Below are 20467 nucleotides of genomic sequence, written 5' to 3'. Positions count from 1 at the left end.
CTTAGTTTAAAATCCTAAAGGAAGAATAGGTCGTCTTCCTAATAATTCTTCACTTCTAATGTTCTAACTATAACATCATAAAATGCCATTAACGATAGTTCGAGTGTGGTTTCGGGACCTCTTGTAATGGAAACAGGATTCCTCATTTCCTCTATAAGGAGGGTATTAGCGATATAATTATGGGCAGGAGGAAACAGGACTTCAAGGCAGGTGGGGATTTAATTATTTTAAATGTAATGCATATAACAGGGAAATGTGTCTCTTGTATTATACTGTAGCTACTAAGAAAATAATACATCACGGGATGCAATGATCGCTACAGCTAGCAATGCGCATGAGCGTGAGTGTGTTTATTAACTATACCACTCGCTCGTTATGTTTTTTGCTAATTTTTGTGTGTTGCAAAAAGTTGGAAAGGTCATGTATAAAGGATTACTCGTGTGACAGTTCTGGAGTTTAATATGTACATATGTGTAAAAAAAACCACCTTTTTTTGCCAGGGATTTTAATTATATGCGTTTTCCAGTGCAATCCTGTAATACACATAATCCATAAAAATCTCTATTTTTCCACTGTAGACTCATGACACTTACAGTTTTTAGGGTTTGCTTTGCTCTCTGCGCATCCTTTTTTAAGAACTGTGTTCTTGTGTGATTACTTCAACTTTTTCATCCCCTGATGTGAAGGGTTAATTATTACCTTAATCTCAAATGACATTTAAATGATTTGTTTCAGGGCCGGACTGGCGATCACGAGGCAGTCCTGGCAGTCCAACGGCTGCCTCATAACATAAATCAATAGTTGGCCATCATCTCGTGCGAGATGGCCAGCCCGGGTCTGGTTTGTATGATTGTGAAAGGAGCCATATTGGTTCCATTAGGTGTACGGTTCAACAATGAAAAGGCACATAGTACTTGCATAGGAACCCTGTACGCTGCATTTCAGATATGGTGTCCTCTAGATCGGGCTGCTCACTTTGGTACTGGACACGTGCACTCATTTTCATCCATGGAATAAATCCATGGAAAGAAAAAATGTTGTTTTAGAATTCCGTGTCCCATAATTTGGGAACCTTCCTCCCAAAATGACAGGTTAGGACATTACCAGGCTAGATGAGTTAATTATGTATTATAGCACGAAACGACTGCCTGGTTCGTTCCTGTTTGGGTTATGAGTTGTTTAACTAATTAATCGAAAGAAAAAAACAAATGCATAACAGCCTGTGTGCTCTTTACCGAGCTATGGAAAAATAGCAAAGTTACGCAATACCGGACTGCTTCAGCTATTATTACTTCATTTCTATTAATATTTCTTCATAAACTTCCAAACGAAATAACCTTCACAACATATATTGTGACAAGTATGCAGCATTTTGGGGTTCCCAGAAAAAGAGACCTCGGAGGTCCCAAAGGCATAAGTTTAACTATAGGTTGTATTGCAAATCTAGAAGATCGCAGCACAAATACCAAAGGGTTAATAAGTCAAGGGGGTAAAAGAGACAAACTGTAAATACGGGGAGAACTTTCATAAGAATAGGCAACGAATTAGAGAACCCTTTCTAGATTCCATTACTCACAAGCAGCCGGCCCCCCTTCCTTGTGTACCAATACGTCTGAAGGTGTCTTAAAGGTATTGTTATATATTTTCACTGTCCTCTAGTGTAACAGCGCTACAGAATCTGCTAGTGCTATATGATTCATAATAACCTGTTAGTATATTACCCCATATATTGCCAACCAGCTACAGTGCTTACTTGTACATAGGTTCCAGGGGGTCTAACAAGACCACCCCAAGCATGCACTGGCCAAACAAGACCATGGACAACTGGACAGGTAAAGAATGCATATTAAAGTCTCTTAACACACCTTCTTCGGTAGTGAGACTACATGGGGCACTGGGATTTCCATTTTACTTCTAGATTCTTATTACTTAGTGTTTTATAGCACCATCATACTCCATAGTGCTGTACAACGGGTAACAAGTAGTATTTAGCAATTTGATTTACAGAAACAACAGGTGGGGAGGACCCTGTTCAAACCATCTTACAATCTACAAACACATTTTAAGCAGGACTCTCGTCAGATTGTGCTTCTACGAGTCCAACGTTCTGGTTTCGCACACACATTGTACACAACGGTCTCTTAAAACTGCATATAAGGCAAAATGGAAGACACAGCAATGTTTGAGTTTGGAATTATTATGGACTTTTAATGGAATATCATTGCAAATAAGTTCTAGAAAACAATGTTTTACTGTTCTAACTAAAGTTTTTATAGAAGAGTTTTCAGAAGCTAACCAATTCCCTTCATTAGGTCACTTACTGAGACCACGCCAAGAGCATACTGAAGCCAAAAGCACGGGATTGCGCAACATCTACTTATAGCATTTTGTCATTCGGTGTCCTATTAAGCGTGTAATAATATCTGTGACAGATTAACAGTTTTCTAGCCCATTCTGGAGAAAGACCTTCTGAAAGATCAAGTGGCTGTTTTAATAAATAAATACACAATCTGTAAATAAGTATCTAGAATACAATCATTTAAAAGTCCGAACAAGGCTTATCTGATTTGAGTAACTATGTCCAAAGGCCTATTATTAGCCTAAATGTCCTTATCCAACCTTAATGTTTTCAAGAGTAGGAGGTAAAAAGGCTTTTTTAGCTCGTGTTTGTGCTGGGGCTAATAGATGGTTACAATGAAGAGGCGGGGGTGCCTAAAACCCATTTGGAAGAAAGTAACCATTGAGAGGAATACATACATAATTATCTTTCATCAGCCATGCATTTTATGTTACATTGCGGCACTCGGTACAATAAGGGTAAAGTCATCTCAGGACATCGCTCTTCCTGACAAATTCATTCTAGTGAATGGATGATAAACGTATGATATTCACCTGCACCAAGGTCATCTGGGAGCCAAGTGCCAGTAGAATCTTCTCAGTCTTGGTGGGGTACGGATTATCCCGGTGCTTGTAAAGCCACTGCTTTAGCGGTCGCGCCATGTCCTGCAGCGCCTGCCTTTTATGTCTTACTTTTCCGCTGCTTCCTCTTGAGCTTCTAAAAAAAAAAAAAAACAACAACAATGTTAGCAGGTCATACTTTGACATCATTAGAAAAAACATGATGTGTCATAACGTGACAGGCTCGTACTTACATGCATCAGCGCACCTATCCAATCATTTGTTGATCTAGTCACACCAGTATTCTTTACATTGTTAGATAATGGACATTGACTACAATAATTGAAACGTCTACAATCTAAAATATGTTGAAACATTTAGTGACCTACCAGGTGATAGCATTTCTAGTATTATATTTGCTACAACAGACCATTAACAACCCTTCTTTTGAATATACATTGAGTTTAAAAATGCTGTGCAGACCATAGTCTCCTCATCAATACATTATAAACATACCCCTACATGTATTACTCATCCTGAGGCCTGGACTGGCCATCGGGCACACTGGGCAAATGGAGGGTGGGCCACCTCCCGTGCACCCTTATTGCCACTTATGTAGCATATCCCATGTTTAGTGTGCAGCTGCCAGCTGGATGCATACAGCCACACATGGCAAAAGTGTAGCATGTAGCCACGTGACAGGCGCTGACACACATGTTATCAGCAGCTGGCCTTAAATTGCCAGGAACGGATTTCCATCCCAGTACTTTTCTGCTCATCTCAAACATACATTGATCGCTCTTATCTCTCCAAGGTAGTCTCCCATATCTCTGAAATCCAAAATAAAAAGTATGTATCTATTAGAAAAAGTCTGTTATAACACATAACGGCGATGTCTGGGGATCTGCATGATTATTCCTCCCAATGATGTTATCTCTCATTATGTTAAGTTGCTGATTGTTGTTCATTGGTTCAGGCAGCCTTTGTAACTCTAAGGTGAGACGAAGGGAGAGAAGATTTAGGACATGAAAATGATTAGAGAATGCCGCTACTTTGAGACCCAGATCTCAGCTTCTATGGGGTGATCTCTCAAACCTACACATCTCCAAAACAATTACCCCGATTGACCATCCCAAAGCACAAACTACTACGGCTCGTTTAATACGTCCATTTAGTTATTCTAAAAGCTGAGATGACAGCTCGGTATTAAACACACTCCCAGTATGCTTGGCAAAGAGATTTTACCGCAGACAGCGTGTGTCATTTCCCATAGATCAATCAAAACATATACAACGGTCCCAACATAAATTCTTATTTGATTCTCCTTAAATAAATCCTAAAACATTATTTTATTCTTTTCTTTAGAAAGGCCCATCCCATAAGAAAACACAGCAGAATTTTTACCTAACGTAAAAAAACGGCACCGCGGAGCACTAAGTCTGTTTTTTGTCAGTTTCTGCATTTGGATTTGATGAGCAATGGTATTTTCACTCTTCCAGATGTGTTACAAATTATGATTTCAACAGTCTGACTGGCCCGATTTAATACATTACGGTTTTGGCCGAGGCTTGATAATTTATGTAGATATGACAGCCTGTCACACACCTCATTTACTTATAATTGGGCCCGGTTAAAAGAGTCATTACTGAAAAAAAAAAAGGTTTGTACAGTAAACCACACAATGTCGGAGGAAAGGTTTCCTGGATATTTTACTGGCGTTTCCCAACCCAACAGATGAGGGAACCTGCCACTTCATCAGGACCAAGGGCGGCTCCGAGTTTCTGCGGGCCCTAGGTGAATAAAATGAGAGGGGCCTTTGCCGAAACACGAGCTAAGGATTTATTTATACACACAAAACATGTATATTCACATATGATTTGTTTTTGTAACATTGTGATAAATGGGGGTCGCACCCACGTAGTTTAGCTCATTGGTCTTCTAGTTTGGCTGCCGTAGCGTAGAGCCATGAGCCACGGAGATAGTTTGGCCGAACCTGGCAATGCATGGGTTAATGGCGGGCGTCCATAAGTCACTACAAAGCAGATAATTCATGAATATTCCTTTAACCTGTACAGACGCGATATAACTAACTTCATTCGCAAGCACTCTGGGCTCCCAACACAATACTCTGCTCATCGACAAGCAGGGCTAATGGCCGGATTGCGTGATAACAGCTGGGGGATAACAGATATCAAGCAGGGGCGCAATAACTGCAGCTATTCCAGTCCATAAAACAAAATGTATATCGCAGTCTATTTAACACGTAATACCATACATATACCATACATGATTCTCCTATCATTACTGTTATTATCATTTATTTAGCAAAGTATGTATTACTTTACACAGTATGGGTTGTGATCCATTTAAATTGGCAAACATTAAGTAAAGAGTAAGCAGAACGTTTTAAAGAGCTACATAACGCAGAATGGATTGTACCCGGTAGCCGGTGTCCCTGTCATTTAATATCTGATGGTCTAGTGAATGTAGCCATGACCAACAAATCACGGCTTCGTCTCTGGACCATCAAGACCCGCTCTATCTGCTTCACCGTGGACATCCGGTAAATATTATCGTCTGGGCATCGGAACGCATTCTACTATTCAAGGGGTAAAAGTCTAGGTATCATAAAAGAGAAACTGTTTACTAGTAACATGCTCCCCTGCTGAGTAAAAGCAAGATATTGTATTACTTTTACAAGCCTTGATCAAAATATTTACCATAGATCTGTTCAAGACAAGTGCCCAAAGTGCCCATGGGGTACCTATGGGGTATATCGCCTATTATATATCTATTGTGATACTCTGATTCGGCTAGGGAAAGATTCAACCAAAATAAAAAATAGAATAAAATCATCATTAAAACCAAACGTAGTTTTAGAAAGACAGACTTCTTTTCTAGCAAAACACATAATTAGAGTCATAAAGAATTTATGGAATGGAAGATAAACATTACAATGAATGGAATCATAAAAATACCTTTAAAAACATCATCAGTGATACTGAACGTTTCATTTTATGTTTGCATTTCAAACTAAACTAGTTTAATGATTAAAGAATAAAAATGACTCTATGTATAAATAAAAAAAATAACAATAATCTCAAAAGCAGCATGGCAAAAATACACAATTTCCTTAGAAATACCCCTACCTCCTGGGTTAATTGTTAATTTTATTCCAATATCAGAAATAAATGAGTAATATTTTTTAGCGCCCAAACAGCATTACTATAATATTATATATATTATATACATATATATTATTATATATTATATTATAGCTTCTGCGCCTTAATGCACAATCCTTATGGAAATCCCAGCTGGCAAAGCAGTTTGTTTTATATTTATATATACTTCATCACTTAGAGGGTTAAAACAGCTTAACGTCAACGAGGGTTAAACAGCTTGACATCTTTTAGCAACAGTTAAACATCTGGGTTTGGGGCAGAGAAACATGAATTGAAATTCCCCATCGCACGTGACGCATCATTTAAATACTAATAGTCCAGTAGGTGTCACTGCAGGTCAGCTACAGACCTCATAATGGACAAAAAAATACAAAAAAAGGACAAACACACCCAAAAAACGTACAAATATAGATTCTGAGCCACTGCGGAAGGAGCCAAAACAGACATACATAAAAAGAAGGAGTCAGTACCCACCAGCAGATACATGATCCTGGAAATTAGATTTAAAAGCACCTGGGGCATAACTATTGGCGATTCCGTCACACTATATGGACATATATATATATATTGCTCAGCCCGCCACTACGTCAAAGTACCCCGATTATGTCGAGTCCTATCTAATTCTGATGTCGCATTATTACTTGCCATGGAACTGAATCAATGAAACCACAATGCGCTTTCTGTAATAGGATCCACATTGTGTATGTGCTAATGCGTGTGCGCAGAAATGCTGCATGCATGTATTGATCCTTGTGAGAGCACCCCGAGAGCTGTATTTGTGTGCTTGTGTGCCTTATATTTTTGTATTTTTCACCGTATTACCAGACTTCTGGAATAGCAGGGTGTCTCAATAATAATGTCCGGAGAGGGCTTTACACTTTAGGAGCGTCTCCGTACCAGAACCTCCAGCCACCTACTATCTCGGCCACGATCCTTACCGCTAGGGGAGAACACTGATCTTAACATTATAATGAGGGTTTATTCATCTTAGAGATCACTGATTTTATTTTTTAACATATATATATATATATACACACACACATACTTTATGTATCCACAGTGTTATCCACAGACTTACCATGTACAAGTTATAATTGCAGCACAAGCAGGGCAGACTTTTCCTCTCATCTTGTATAATACATGCTAAATAACATACATGCTAAATCTATAATATTCATCAACAGATCTACCTTCTCTCTGAGCTCTGATTCCACAAGCTCTGCAGACTCCAACACTTCGAGCGACAGCTTCCGCAACACACACCATCATTTACAGTGACTGCACTGTGTAATGTATTATATATATATATATATATATATATATATATATATAACTCAATAATCGAATCAGAAACTCTTACATATATTATGTCCTATACATACTATAAATTTCCCACATTTTTCTATTTTTTCCATATCTTTTTCCATGTCTATTTCTCTGTAACCTGAGTAGAAATGGGTCTCTGGCCTAGTCGGGAATGAAAATGTGCAGAGACACGTGAAATTCCCAGTAGTTAACAAGAAATCGTACCATTCTACACCGTCCACCCTACGGCATGGGGCTCAGACAGCCAGTGATCCCAGTCCTCTGACTGAGTCCTCTGTCTCTGGCTACTATTTCTTCCTAGAAATGCCAGGTTTCTTAATGAGGTTGGCTTTTGTCCCATTTGGAAAATTTTTGACTAAATCTTAATAATAAACGTATCTAGTCTAGGAATCTCTCGTACATGATTTCCTACCTTTACCATATGGCGATTACCACTAGACAGATTAGCAGTAAATTTACCATCAAATTTATTGGATTTAATTGCTTTAAATCCTAGAGAAAAAAACCCACTGTCTATAGTCTAGGCCATTTAAAAAAACACACCATGTGCTATTTATCGAAGCCCATCTTAAGCTATTTATACAAATATTTAAGAAATATACATTTATATATTTAAGTATATACATATGTGTTTATCAAAATCTTTTATTTCTTGTTGAGGTCGGTAAAATATTTCTTATGGAAGTTATATAAATCAGAATCCAGAATCTCTCCAATTTATTAGCAAAAGTTGTATAGATTTCTTATGCCGTCAATAAATTTAGTAGTCAGCTACTATTCTAAGGAATTTGGTTTTATAGTCTTTGTATATAAGATAACATATGTCATACTTGTTCATATTAATTGCTCATATTAGCGTCTCTAGAAAAATCTAGATCATGCAACAGGACGATTTCTAGAAAAAGGGTATCTTAGAAACACTAAAAGAATAAAATCACCAGAGGTCCATCCGTTCTGAGGAATTCTGTCAGAGTCTCCCCTACTTATTCTGCCATAGCTCACTAAAAACCCACTTGTTCAGAGATATATACTACTTAACCCCTTAATATACCATAACCTGCGTTCTGGAGAGAAGCCGTTTGTTCCCCCAACCCTTGAGATCTCCAGGCCACTCACTCACATTTGCTACAATGAAATCACCCTGGCCTAAGTAGACGATTTCCTTTTGTCTCGTTCCACCTAAACCCCCTAATAGATTGCAAGCTCACAAGAGCCGAACCTTATTTCCTTCTGTACCGGTATGTTTTAACGTTTGTTCATGTTAGTGTTTATTTTGTATATTCTTAATTTAAATGTGATTATTAATTTTGTATTCTCCCTTCATTGCAACAATGCTATGGAATCTGCTGGAACGTTCCAAGCAAAAAGTATCCATAATAATGTCATTATTTGGTACAATGTCATATCTCAGGGACGCATCTTTCTCCTGGTCATACTGAAAATGCAGTATTATGGAACAAAACTGCATCAATGTGTAAATAGTTTTGGGTCAAAACATTTACAATACATGTATCAATCACTCCCAATTTGTAAAAGTCAGCTACTACACAACACCTCTTCTATCCCGAGATATATGGCAACAAAATAACATACACTTATGTCAAGTGGAACATGTCTGAAAATACAATCCATCTTTGAGTTCAAAACATTCAAAGTTTCCTTTGCCCTACAAGAATTCTCGTCAGAGCAAATGAGGATGCATGAAACACAACAAAGTCTAAAGAGGAGCCTGAAAGCTTCATGGCCGGGGAAGTTGTGGTCTACAAGAATCATGAACGTTGGCATTTGAGAAAATGTTCTTACCCAGGCCGTCGGTGTCTGAGGCTGGCATTGTCCTTCATCGAAACACTATCTTGAAGGACTGCATCAGGGTTGGGACCTTCCATAACAGCCACATAAGGCCGGATACCCCTTTCTCGGTCATTGGTGGCTTCTTCAAACAACACCTGGCCACTGAGCTTATTGAACATGATGGTGTTCATAGCAGAAATACTCGTAATGTCTCTCTTTTGATTCATCGAGGAAAAGTGCAAGTCCAAGGTACCAAAGAAATGGCTCCTAATGGGAAGAATAAATTAAATGGTGATTGTTACTGGGATAACACGTAAACAGGCAATCTATGTTTAAAACACAATACCATATATTACAGATATTTCAAATAAAGGTCAAGCTCAGATGATCTCAGGCTGTAGCTCTCCCAGCGCCATTCCACTTAAGACACTTATGCTGGACAAACAAACCTTAGAAGGTTTCGCATTTTATTATTTCCTCTGAAGGTTGGATCACAAAAACCAACACATTTTTTCATTTCCTATGGCAACCACCTATATGAGCTTGGTTTGGTGTCACATGACAATTTAGAGTTCCCAGCACAAATAATGAATGAAACTAAATTTTACATGACTAAAAAAATAGCTTTTTCGGAAGAGCATTCAACAGTACCAAGAATGATGTTTCTAATGTTGCATTCGGTTATATGCAGTAAGTGTTACAATCAGCAGGTGGAACAACATCACTAACTATGAACGAGCCGTAACGTCTAGAGTGTCAGCAGAGTAGCTTTGAACTTATACAGTTGTCCTCAGGGATAGTCAACCTATCTGTAGAAGGCCACCAGTGTCCACGGCAAGGCTGGTTATGGCCACCTGTGGCGATGGGCCATTTAAATAATGTATTGGGGCCGAATCACTGTCGAAGATTTGATTGATTCTCGTTTGGATTAACTTGGTAAATTAACATTATTCTATGTTTCATCGATTTACAAGTCTTTTACAGTCCAAAAATAACTAGACTGATATCTACACAGAAAAGAGCGTAATAAATACACGCTAACATGCAATGGTAAAATATCTCTTTCCTCGCTAATGGAAAAAGTGTACGTTTCTATAGTAACGCGGCATTGAGACCAGCGATAGGGTTGTGCTTTCAGACCAGCTTTGGTGCAACGTTCTAGATCTGGTGCAACCACCGTGAAGACCGGTGGAACGTTCCTGCTCTGCAGGGAGCACTTTGCCCCAGAATGACTCTTTCATATAACCCCTTGTATACAGTCAAAGCAGCATTTATATCGCACGCTGTATTCCAAGTGCTTTAATTAACAAGGAAGAAGGGATACTGACCTGCCAAGTAACAAAATGGATGCATTTAGTTTAAAAATCTGCGCCAATTTGTCCTGTGCAATTTATTAGCCTTATTCCCCTCATTTGACATTAGATTCTGGGTTCTCTGCCAGAGCCGGCAGTGGTGGTGTTTGACATCTAGTTAAATGATGCGGGGAGATTATGCCTAACATTGATTTCAAAATAAGGCTTCTGGTCGGGCTCACTTCATTACAGTAGTGTCGGCTAACATGCTCGAACAGAGCGACAAACATGGATTTAAAGCGAAGTGTCCAACAATATGCTCCTTCAAACACAGAGTTTAAATTAACACTTTCACGACAGTTTCATACCTTTCGATTAGAGAAATCAGATTTAGGAAACTTGTAAAGCAAATCATATTAACTACTTAAAAAGTACAGATTTCTGTATAGCGCACTGCTTCATCTACACTAAAACACTTTATTTTCACAAACGGATCTTGTTTTAAATAGAAAAGCGGGGGAGAGAGGTAATCAAATGCAAAGAAAATAAATAATAATGAATCCAGTTTTACAAGGGCTGCAATCTATCAGACAAGTAGATTGCTAGCTTTGTTCACATATACATCTACCGTTCAAACGTTTGGGGTCACGTAGAAATGTCCTTGTTTTTGAAAATAACATGAAATGGATCAGAAATACAGCACAGACGGGGTTAATGCCCTTTATCACTCCCATCACTCCTATGCAGAAGTGGTCAAAGACAACTGTAAGTAATGGCACGTTGTGTTCGCTGATCCAAGTGTAAGTTTAAGTTAGAAACCCCTGTTGCAATTTTGCAATTTCCTTGTTTTCCATGAAAACAGCTGAGTGACCCCAAACTTTTGAACGGTAGTGTATATATATATATATACATAAATATAAATATATATGAGTTTACATATCTCTTGTCATCTATTATGTTTTATCGATAGGGTTTCTCTGTTTTCCTGGAGAGCTCGCATCAAAGCAACAGACATTAAATGTTTTCAGAACATGTGGGTGCTGCTCAGAGTCTTATTAATGAAGATGGAGAGAATGTGGCAGAGATGAGCTGCTACATGAGTGCATGTCCATATTTTTACTTAAATTGTTAATCAATCCCTAAATCTGAATTTATTGAAAGGGATGCGAAAATTGGTGGCCGCCGTGCAATAAATAGATTCGCAGGAATTGTATTCACAGCGAAGCATAAATAGACAGGTGGCTGGGAAAGGTCTTATGATTGTTACAATTGTACAGCTCTGTGGAATATGATGGCGCTATATAAATCATTAAATAATAATACTAAAATGTTCTTTTTTTTCTGGCTTAATATATATTTGCACACACACACATATATATATATATATATATATTATTATTATAATTATTTATTTATATAGCACCAACAAATTACCCAGTGTTTTTTACAATAGACATAATTAAAAGATATTACAAAACTAGAACTAAAGGACTAAGACGAACCGATACGTTAGGTAAATAGGGCACTGCAATTTAAAGACATACGTCTGCATATATATATATATTTATATATATATATATATATATATATATATATGAATGCTGCAGAGCATGTGCCATAGAACCAATGCTAGATAAGAATTATATCCCCAAAACACAATCGTTGCGTTATTAGTTTTACATAATACAGGGGGTCTTTTACTTCCAGTAAACTTTTTATATTGTGTTTTCAATATTGTAAAGTATACATAAACAAGTTCAGAGAATTAGTACTAAAGTAGTTAATATTGTCACAACACACTGTAAAACCCCAATAGAATTACCTCAGCAATATTTTGAATAATGGAAAATATTGAATAATTTTGAATAAAAACGTTTCCAGAAATATTGAGTTTTGCAAGGTTTGCTAGTTTGTTTATTACATTTTGTTACATGTTAGAAGGACTTTAGGTTATGGCACATTATCATTGGCCAATGGTAACGCCTGTCCGTGGCATACAAATAATGGTGCGGTAAATGAACATGTGAGTGCGTTGAACTAGTCTGGGTTGATGCTTCTCGGTGTCTGCAGAAATCACCTGTTTCCATTGCCATTCTGTAAAGCAAAGGTCTTGTAATGTCCGCAATGTTTGGGAATGGCCCTACTGCGTGTCTATGCATGCGCAAAGCCTCTGACTTATCTCGAGACAACACAGGAGCCTATAACTTACATTATATTTCTTTATAGAGCCCTGGTAGACTATTCCAATATGCGAGAATATAAAAGTAACATTCAGTAAATGACACACCGTAAGATACACTGGTACAGAAGGAGAAGAAGGTCCTGCTCCCGCCAGCATACGGCCTATAAGAATTATATTTTATTATATTATTTTAAATACTGGAAAGGTAGAAATCTAGAACCTCTACTAAGACCTTTGTTTATTAGCTGCATTAATTCAATATAAAAAAGGCACAACTAGACAAATTCTACTGCTGAATATAATCGTAACCCCGCTTATTGAATATTGCTTCTTCCCATGGGTTGGAATAGTATGAAAATCATTGTGTGGTAAGCAGATAGAATTTAATTTTGAAATATTATTTCTGTTCTGGTAAGATTTGAAGCTAAAATATCAATGAAAGCTAAAGTATGAGGTATGAGTATGGAGCATATGAAATGTGAGAAACTGCCGTACGGGTTTCTTAAACGTTGACCTACATTGGACTCCAAACATCCGACGGGTGGAGAGATGACAGCTATATAAATTTTGGTATCAAAGGAATCAGGATCCAGATAAAACTTCAGATACTAAACATATTCTGATATAACAAGGGCACTTCATCGTAGCCAACATTGTGTTAATACACCGATGACAATGATGGCTTTGATTTATAACTATCACTGATTTTCTGTACATATTTACTATTCCTTTACTCGGATTACAGATCATAGTATTCTGTTTTATTCTTCACTGGTAATAATTATGCAGAAGCGGTCAAGGACCACTGGAAGTAAAGCTGTGGAATAGAGAAGAACTCCTGAAACACCCTTCTAAAGTAAGATAGATCCGGGTTACTGGGTTATTCCTTGATCCTGAGTAAACATTATGCGCCCCAGCTACTGGCTCAAAGTGAGTGAGGACTTTCTTTAGTAAAGTGACTGCTACCTATGGATCCCTGGTTCCAACCTTTAAATTATTTGGTTCCACCTGTAGGTCACTGGATTCTATCTGTAGTACGTTAGTCTCTATGATCTGGTCCCAGAGTTATTCCTGTTTATCTTTGTCTCCTATCAGTAACCACATTAATTAAATGCGGAGACTATTCTGATCCCTGTCATTAATCCCTTGTATGCTTTCTATCGCCCTGCCTGTGAATCCTGCCAGTCAGTAATGGGACATTGTCATTGTCCGTGCGTTTCCCCACACTTAGAAAATGCAGAGATAAGTTATTACTTCCTTTACTCCAGATGAGACCAGGAGCCTGCGATGCCTTTGATCACTCCATTGCCTGGGAAGAGCATAACACAGCTCCCAGTGTTAAAAGGACAGACACAGTACAGTCAACCTCCTTCACCCTCTACCATCAACAACCTGCTACAACGTCAGCCCCGGATCTCACTGCGGTTTACTATGTTTAGATTGAAGCAGAGCAACATTAAAGACCGGCCATCATAAATATTTGCAGGGATGTTATTCAGACTTTGTCTGCCCTGTACATTACATAGACACGTATTTTCAATTCTCCACTATTCTACAAGAACATCTCCTTGACCTATACTGAGTGACCTCTCAGGTTTTATTCCAAGGTAATAAAATATTCAGCAAAACATACATTAACATCTCTTAAAAGTTGTAACGACTAAGTACAATCATCAGTCAATAGTGATTTTTAATTCTGAAAATGTAATTCTTTATTTTTTCTAATCCACATTCAGATTGAAATAATAATGAAAGAAACCTAGATTCTGGAACTTTGACACATCTGCCTTTACCTAATGATTCATGACATGCCCAGGTATCACTTCAATGGAATTTAAAAGTTAGTTCCACGTAGAATTGTGGATTGGAGGAAATGGATTTGATTATTTGGTTTGATAGTATTCCGATAAACAAAGTTTTAATTTAGAAGACATAGTAGAGGTGGACAATTCAGAAGACATGATCGATGTGGGTGATTCATCAGACATGATAAAGGTGGGTAATTCAGAAGACATGATAGAGGTGGGTAAGTAGAAGACATGGCAGAGGTGGGAAAGTAGAAGACATGGTAGAGGTGGGTAAGTAGAAGACATGGTAGAGGTGGGTAAGTAGAAGACATGGTAGAGGTGGGTAAGTAGAAGACATGGTAGAGATGGGTAAGTAGAAGACATGGTAGAGGTGGGTAAGTAGAAGACATGATATAGGTGGGTAATTCAGAAGACATGGTAGAGGTGGGTAATTCAGAAGACATGATCGATGTGGGTAAGTAGAAGACATGGTAGAGGTGGGTAAGTAGAAGACATGGTAGAGGTGGGTAAGTAGAAGACATGGTAGAGGTGGGTAAGTAGAAGACATGGTAGAGGTGGGTAAGTAGAAGACATGGTAGAGGTGGGAAAGTAGAAGACATGGTAGAGGTGGGAAAGTAGAAGACATGGTAGAGGTGGGAAAGTAGAAGACATGGTAGAGGTGGGTAAGTAGAAGACATGGTAGAGGTGGGTAAGTAGAAGACATGGTAGAGGTGGGAAAGTAGAAGACATGGTAGAGGTGGGTAAGTAGAAGACATGGTAGAGATGGGTAAGTAGAAGACATGGTAGAGGTGGGTAAGTAGAAGACATGGTAGAGGTGGGTAAGTAGAAGACATGGTAGAGGTGGGAAAGTAGAAGACATGGTAGAGATGGGCTTCACTGTCCTCTATTAACTTACACAGCCAGTCTCAGTAACTCTCACACTGCAGTAGCAGCAGTTCTATTTCCCCAGAGCAGATCACATCATAAATACACAGAAAATTCATTCAGAATTCTCCTTTCCTATATGAAACATGCTTGTAGCTATCCACATCCCACTCCACTCTGTCAATCACAGCTGGGTCCTCCTGAGCTCACACTCCCAAGCTCACCATACCTAATGTTATCGACCCAAAACTACAAACCATGAATAAGTTCCTCTGTCCATCCACCTGGAGACTACAATTCCTACGATAAGCATGATAGGAATTGTAATTAGTCTAATTTGTGCTGCTACTTGTTGCCCTCAATGTATGTAGATGTTCTTGGCATGAGATCTCCCATCATAAATAAACCTACAACTTCTTGTGCATCAGAAGGCTAGTAAGATGAATCTATATTATGGTCTCCAGCTTTGTCTGGTGGTCACTTCTTGCTTTTGCCCCCCCCCCCCCATGATGATTAAGAGATCCGCTTTTGCTGATTATTTAAATAAATGCATTTGATATAATAGGGGAATCAATCAAAACGTGAGAATGAAAGGTCCAGACCTGGTGATGGTGGGGTTGGTTCCTCAAAGTCTTCTTCTAGTACAAAAGCATTGGTTCCAGACTCCAAAGACAGACGGGAAAGGACCTTTCCGAGAGGGTTCTACCCTTGGAATGTTCAACCAAACCTAGAACACTGATCAGGGTCCGGCCAGGATGGGAGTTAATCCGGATTGTCTTCCTACTCCCATTCCCACAGCCAGCAGCACATGTTTCCACCACTGCCCTATCCCCAGCTCTAACCACACGAACCGCGGCAGCCTCTCCTCTGTTATATTTACCGAGCCTGGACTGCCGGGCCCCGCAATGCGCATACACAATGCGTCTCATGTTTCCCAGCTGTGCAGCGCAGCCTGTGAACATCGCGCGTCTAGCGAACGCAGGTTCCGGGGCGGCCGGGAGGGGAGGCGTGTTGAGCGCTGTAAGGAGGGCTGTGTTATGTTAACTCTCTGTTATTCGCTGGTTCGGGGCACGGAAATCAGGTACAAACCCTGCTGCACAGAGAATACACTACAAGGGAATACCCGGGCTCCACGGGGCCAAGACAGCAAACAACGGGCCATCCTCAAACACTGCGGGCTTATGTATAAAGAACAACGCGTGATAAATGTGGTGCAGTTACCATAGCAACCAGCATTTATCTCTCTGCACTAACATTACTCTATGAAACAGACTGCATTGTTGTGAATGTGAGTTCTGTGCACAAAAAGATGGGCAGACAGTCTTATTACTCATTCCAGTGAGTGCCCTCCCGGCCACTAACCCTCTCATCGCAGGAGCCACACTCACTCTGCAGGCAATGTCCTGGGCATGTCTCATTCCCACTCTCATCTAACCCCTTACACTGCCAGTAACTCACACTCATCTAACCCCCTTACACTGCCAGTCACTCACACTCATCTAACCCCCTTACACTGCCATTCACTCACACTCATCTAACCCCCTTACACTGCCAGTCACTCACACTCATCTAACCCCCTTACACTTCCAGTCACTCACCCTCATCTAACCCCCTTACACTGCCAGTCACTCACCCTCATCTAACCCCCTTACACTGCCAGTAACTCACACTCATCTAACCCCCTTACACTGCCAGTAACTCACACTCATCTAACCCCCTTACACTGCCAGTCACTCAGACTCATCTAACCCCCTTACACTGCCTGCTACTCACTCTCATCTAAACATCTTACAATAGCAGTCACTTACTCTCATCTAACCCCTTTACACTGCCAGTCACTCACACTCATCTAACCCCCTTACGCTGGCTGTCACTCACTCTCATCTCCCTCATTCACATTGTCCTACCTGTCACTCATTGTCATCTAACCCTTTTGCATTGCGCTATTGCTGTCACTTATTCCTCCCCCGGGGTCACCCATCCTCCTCTGTCCACATAGTGATAATAATGGAATTGCGGAAGGGGTCGCTGAGACATCACGCAATCTTTCACTGCAACTCCTATCACTCTCAGCACAATACTGCATTGGTCATGAAGTCTCTAGCTTTGGACTCATCTCCTGCAGGTTTGGGGCGATTTACAGAGGAAAGCTTTGTTTTCTCATTAAACTTAATTCTTTCAACACTAAACCCAGAACTCAAAACAGCTAAAGCTGGACGAGACCCCTGCCACAGAGCCCCGGCACCCACCTGCAGGCACAGGGCTGGCACAGGTAGCCACATCAGGCTCTCTGCTGGCACACAGGTAGCCACAACAGGCTCTCTGCTGGCACACAGGTAGCCACGACAGGCTCTCTGCTGGCACACACACCTGCAGGCATAGGGTTGGCACACAGGTAGCCACATCAGGCTCTCTGTTGGCATGTGCATTGACCAAATAGAGGACTAAAACATAAGTATCCGTATTTTATACAAATATGTCTTTTATTTCTACACAATACAAAATGTATTAATTTAGAGCTTTTTAATTACGATTTCTTTGGGGAATTATGAAAAGGACATTTGTTTTCGTTTTTTATGTTAAGATCCCCACAAATGTCGACTTTAAACCCCATGAAACAATAAAAATCCATTTTATACCTGTTTTTCCTTTAACACAAGTGTCCCTTGTTAATTAAATTAACCTTTAATACAAATTGTAGATTTTGTGCACATTGGAAGATTTTTTTGGTCTGCTGTTAACCAAAATTCGTCATCTATTCCAAAATCAAAACGCTTGGAAGTGGTAACATTTTAATTTTTCTTGTAATTGCATGATATGTATAATTAATGGAAAAAAGACACGATCTGCACAAAATAGTATCTTTTTTAGATGGAATACCTTTCTAAACATACCAAAAAAATAGATTTTTCTTAGATTTATCATATAGCAAAAAAGATGATATTAATCAGCAATCTTCTCGTTTTTATTACACAAATATTGATATTAATAATACTGTTAACAATAATGATTATTTTAACCTAAAAATTTACTCGAATTAGATTTTGAATATTGTTGGCATTTTGTTAAAATCAACCTTTCTATATCATAGGAATAATAATAACAATTATAATAATAGTAATAACAATAATAATAGTAATAATAATAATAATAATCATTTTACGATTAATTCGAATCACACCTTAATTTTTTTATCTTTTAGGTGGTAAATCTCATCTCTTGGGAGTATAAAATTCTAGATTTTTATAGAATTAATCTTAAAAATTCAGGTCTCCCATTGTCACAAAAAACAACAAAAAAAAAGAGATATAACTTAGATGATGGTTTAGATCCTTGAGGTTTGTGAAGAAAAGAAAGGCAGAAGGAATGAGATCCTACCAGGAAAGAGATTCTGGAGCTGCAGGCAATCAGGGTATATCTCCCATATAGAGAGGTCTCAGCTCTGAGCTCTACACAGAACTGCAAAGCTTTCCAGTCCTTCTCTGGAATCCAGTCCTGCAAGAAAATCGCATTTTCTCTAATTAGAGCCAGGCTGAAATGAGAAGAATAAAGTTACTACATTTTTTTTAGAAGATAAAACTGTATACTGAAGGAGCAACCAGACAACTCAAGAATAAATGGGATCGCAGGATCCAGACAGGTCACAAAATAATCTTTTTTTATTTCAATGTATTATTTCAAGAATACTAGGAAAAATAACTGTTTTTGCAATATGATGGGGATCTAGTTCATTATAATCTTCCGAGCATCTTGCTATAATTTACAAATATGGATCATGATAAATGCAGCTAAATTATGTTACATAGAGAATGTTTTTTTTTTAAGATGAGTTGTGATGTCACACTGTTCTGCTGAAAAGGTTAAGTGCTTGTGTCTAGAATGGAGTGGAATGCAAGTGATTCGCAGCCATCTGACACTAATTGGTTAAATTATTGCATTGTTGATGGACTAATAAGTTGTTTCATTTTATTTTTATAGAGAACACATAAGTGATACATAGTTTGAGTGCAAATTTCTTTTTTTTTTGGGTTGGTGTTAGTAATAATAATAATAAATAAATAATAATAATATTGAAAATGCCACCTGTCATTTTCTGAAACATATGATATCCTGATGTGCCGCTATCCTGATGTATTTGCAGAAAAGGCTGTATTTTGCTTTCTAATAAAACAAGGTAAAAGTTGGAAAGTTGGAACATTTTTCCTGATTTGCCCTTTTTCGACGAAAACAAAAGTTTTCTGTGATGAATTGTTTAGCAGAAGAAAGGAAGCCTCCGGCATGCCTTGTGCTATGGAGTAGGATTACCATCATCCTCATTCAAGCAAAAGGCAGGCCGAGAGTCATGGGATTTGTAGCACACAGCAGGTGGAGTGCCAGCGGGTGTCTGTTACACGATCACATGCATTTCCTTAGCTTTCCATCATTTTCGTTTGTGAAGCTGGTTGTGCTAAAGATTCTGGACAGTTTCTGTTAGAGCTCCTTGGAGAAGAATCCTTTACATTAGAGATGGAGAGATAAATAGACAGATAGGTAAACAGATAATGATAGATAGATAGATAGATAGATAGATAGATAGATAGACAGACAGACAGACAGACAGACAGATAGATAGACAGACAGACAGACAGATAGATAGACAGACAGACAGACAGACAGACAGACAGACAGACAGATAGATAGATAGATAGATAGATAGATAGATAGATAGATAGATAGATAGATAGATAGAGAGATAGATAGATAGATAGATAGATAGATAGATAGATAGATAGATAGATAGATAGATAGATAGATAGATAGATGATAGATAGATAGATAGGTAGGTAGATAGATATGATATGATATGATTAGATGATGTAGTAGGGATGATGTAGTACAGAAATCTCTAGTGGGTTTGATCCTGGTGGATGAATAATGAGTGGGGAGGGTATATAGTAACAATTAGTTTGAGTGCAAATCTGCATGTATTTGGATAACTCCAGAGGAGATCATTGCCAGATGGGGTGCAGAACTAAACTCCTTCGGGATTAGACTTGTCTCATCATGGACCAATACCCTGGAGAGTGAGTCCTCACAGGAACACACACACATTATATATACCGGTCTATGTATTTACTGTAT

At 38.7% G+C, this 20467-nt stretch overlaps 1 protein-coding gene across 2 annotated transcripts in view; it reads right to left on the bottom strand.

Annotated features, from left to right (window-relative positions):
• Positions 1–16243, bottom strand: part of MKX (mohawk homeobox) — a 51087-nt gene extending 34844 nt beyond the window's left edge. For both annotated transcript variants that reach the window (XM_053468029.1, XM_053468030.1), the window contains exons 1-3: positions 15949–16243; positions 9213–9467; positions 2893–3055 (exon numbers count right to left, since the gene is read on the bottom strand). In XM_053468029.1, coding sequence (XP_053324004.1) covers positions 2893–3055; positions 9213–9427 — 378 coding nt within the window. In that variant the 5' untranslated portion in view covers positions 9428–9467; positions 15949–16243. The remainder of the gene's footprint in view (positions 1–2892; positions 3056–9212; positions 9468–15948) is intronic.
• Positions 16244–20467: the final 4224 nt, after the last annotated feature.

Source organism: Spea bombifrons, chromosome 5, assembly GCF_027358695.1.
Source record: "Spea bombifrons isolate aSpeBom1 chromosome 5, aSpeBom1.2.pri, whole genome shotgun sequence".
In the NCBI taxonomy this organism is placed as follows: domain Eukaryota; kingdom Metazoa; phylum Chordata; class Amphibia; order Anura; family Pelobatidae; genus Spea; species Spea bombifrons.
This window is presented reverse-complemented; position numbering and strand designations above follow the sequence as displayed.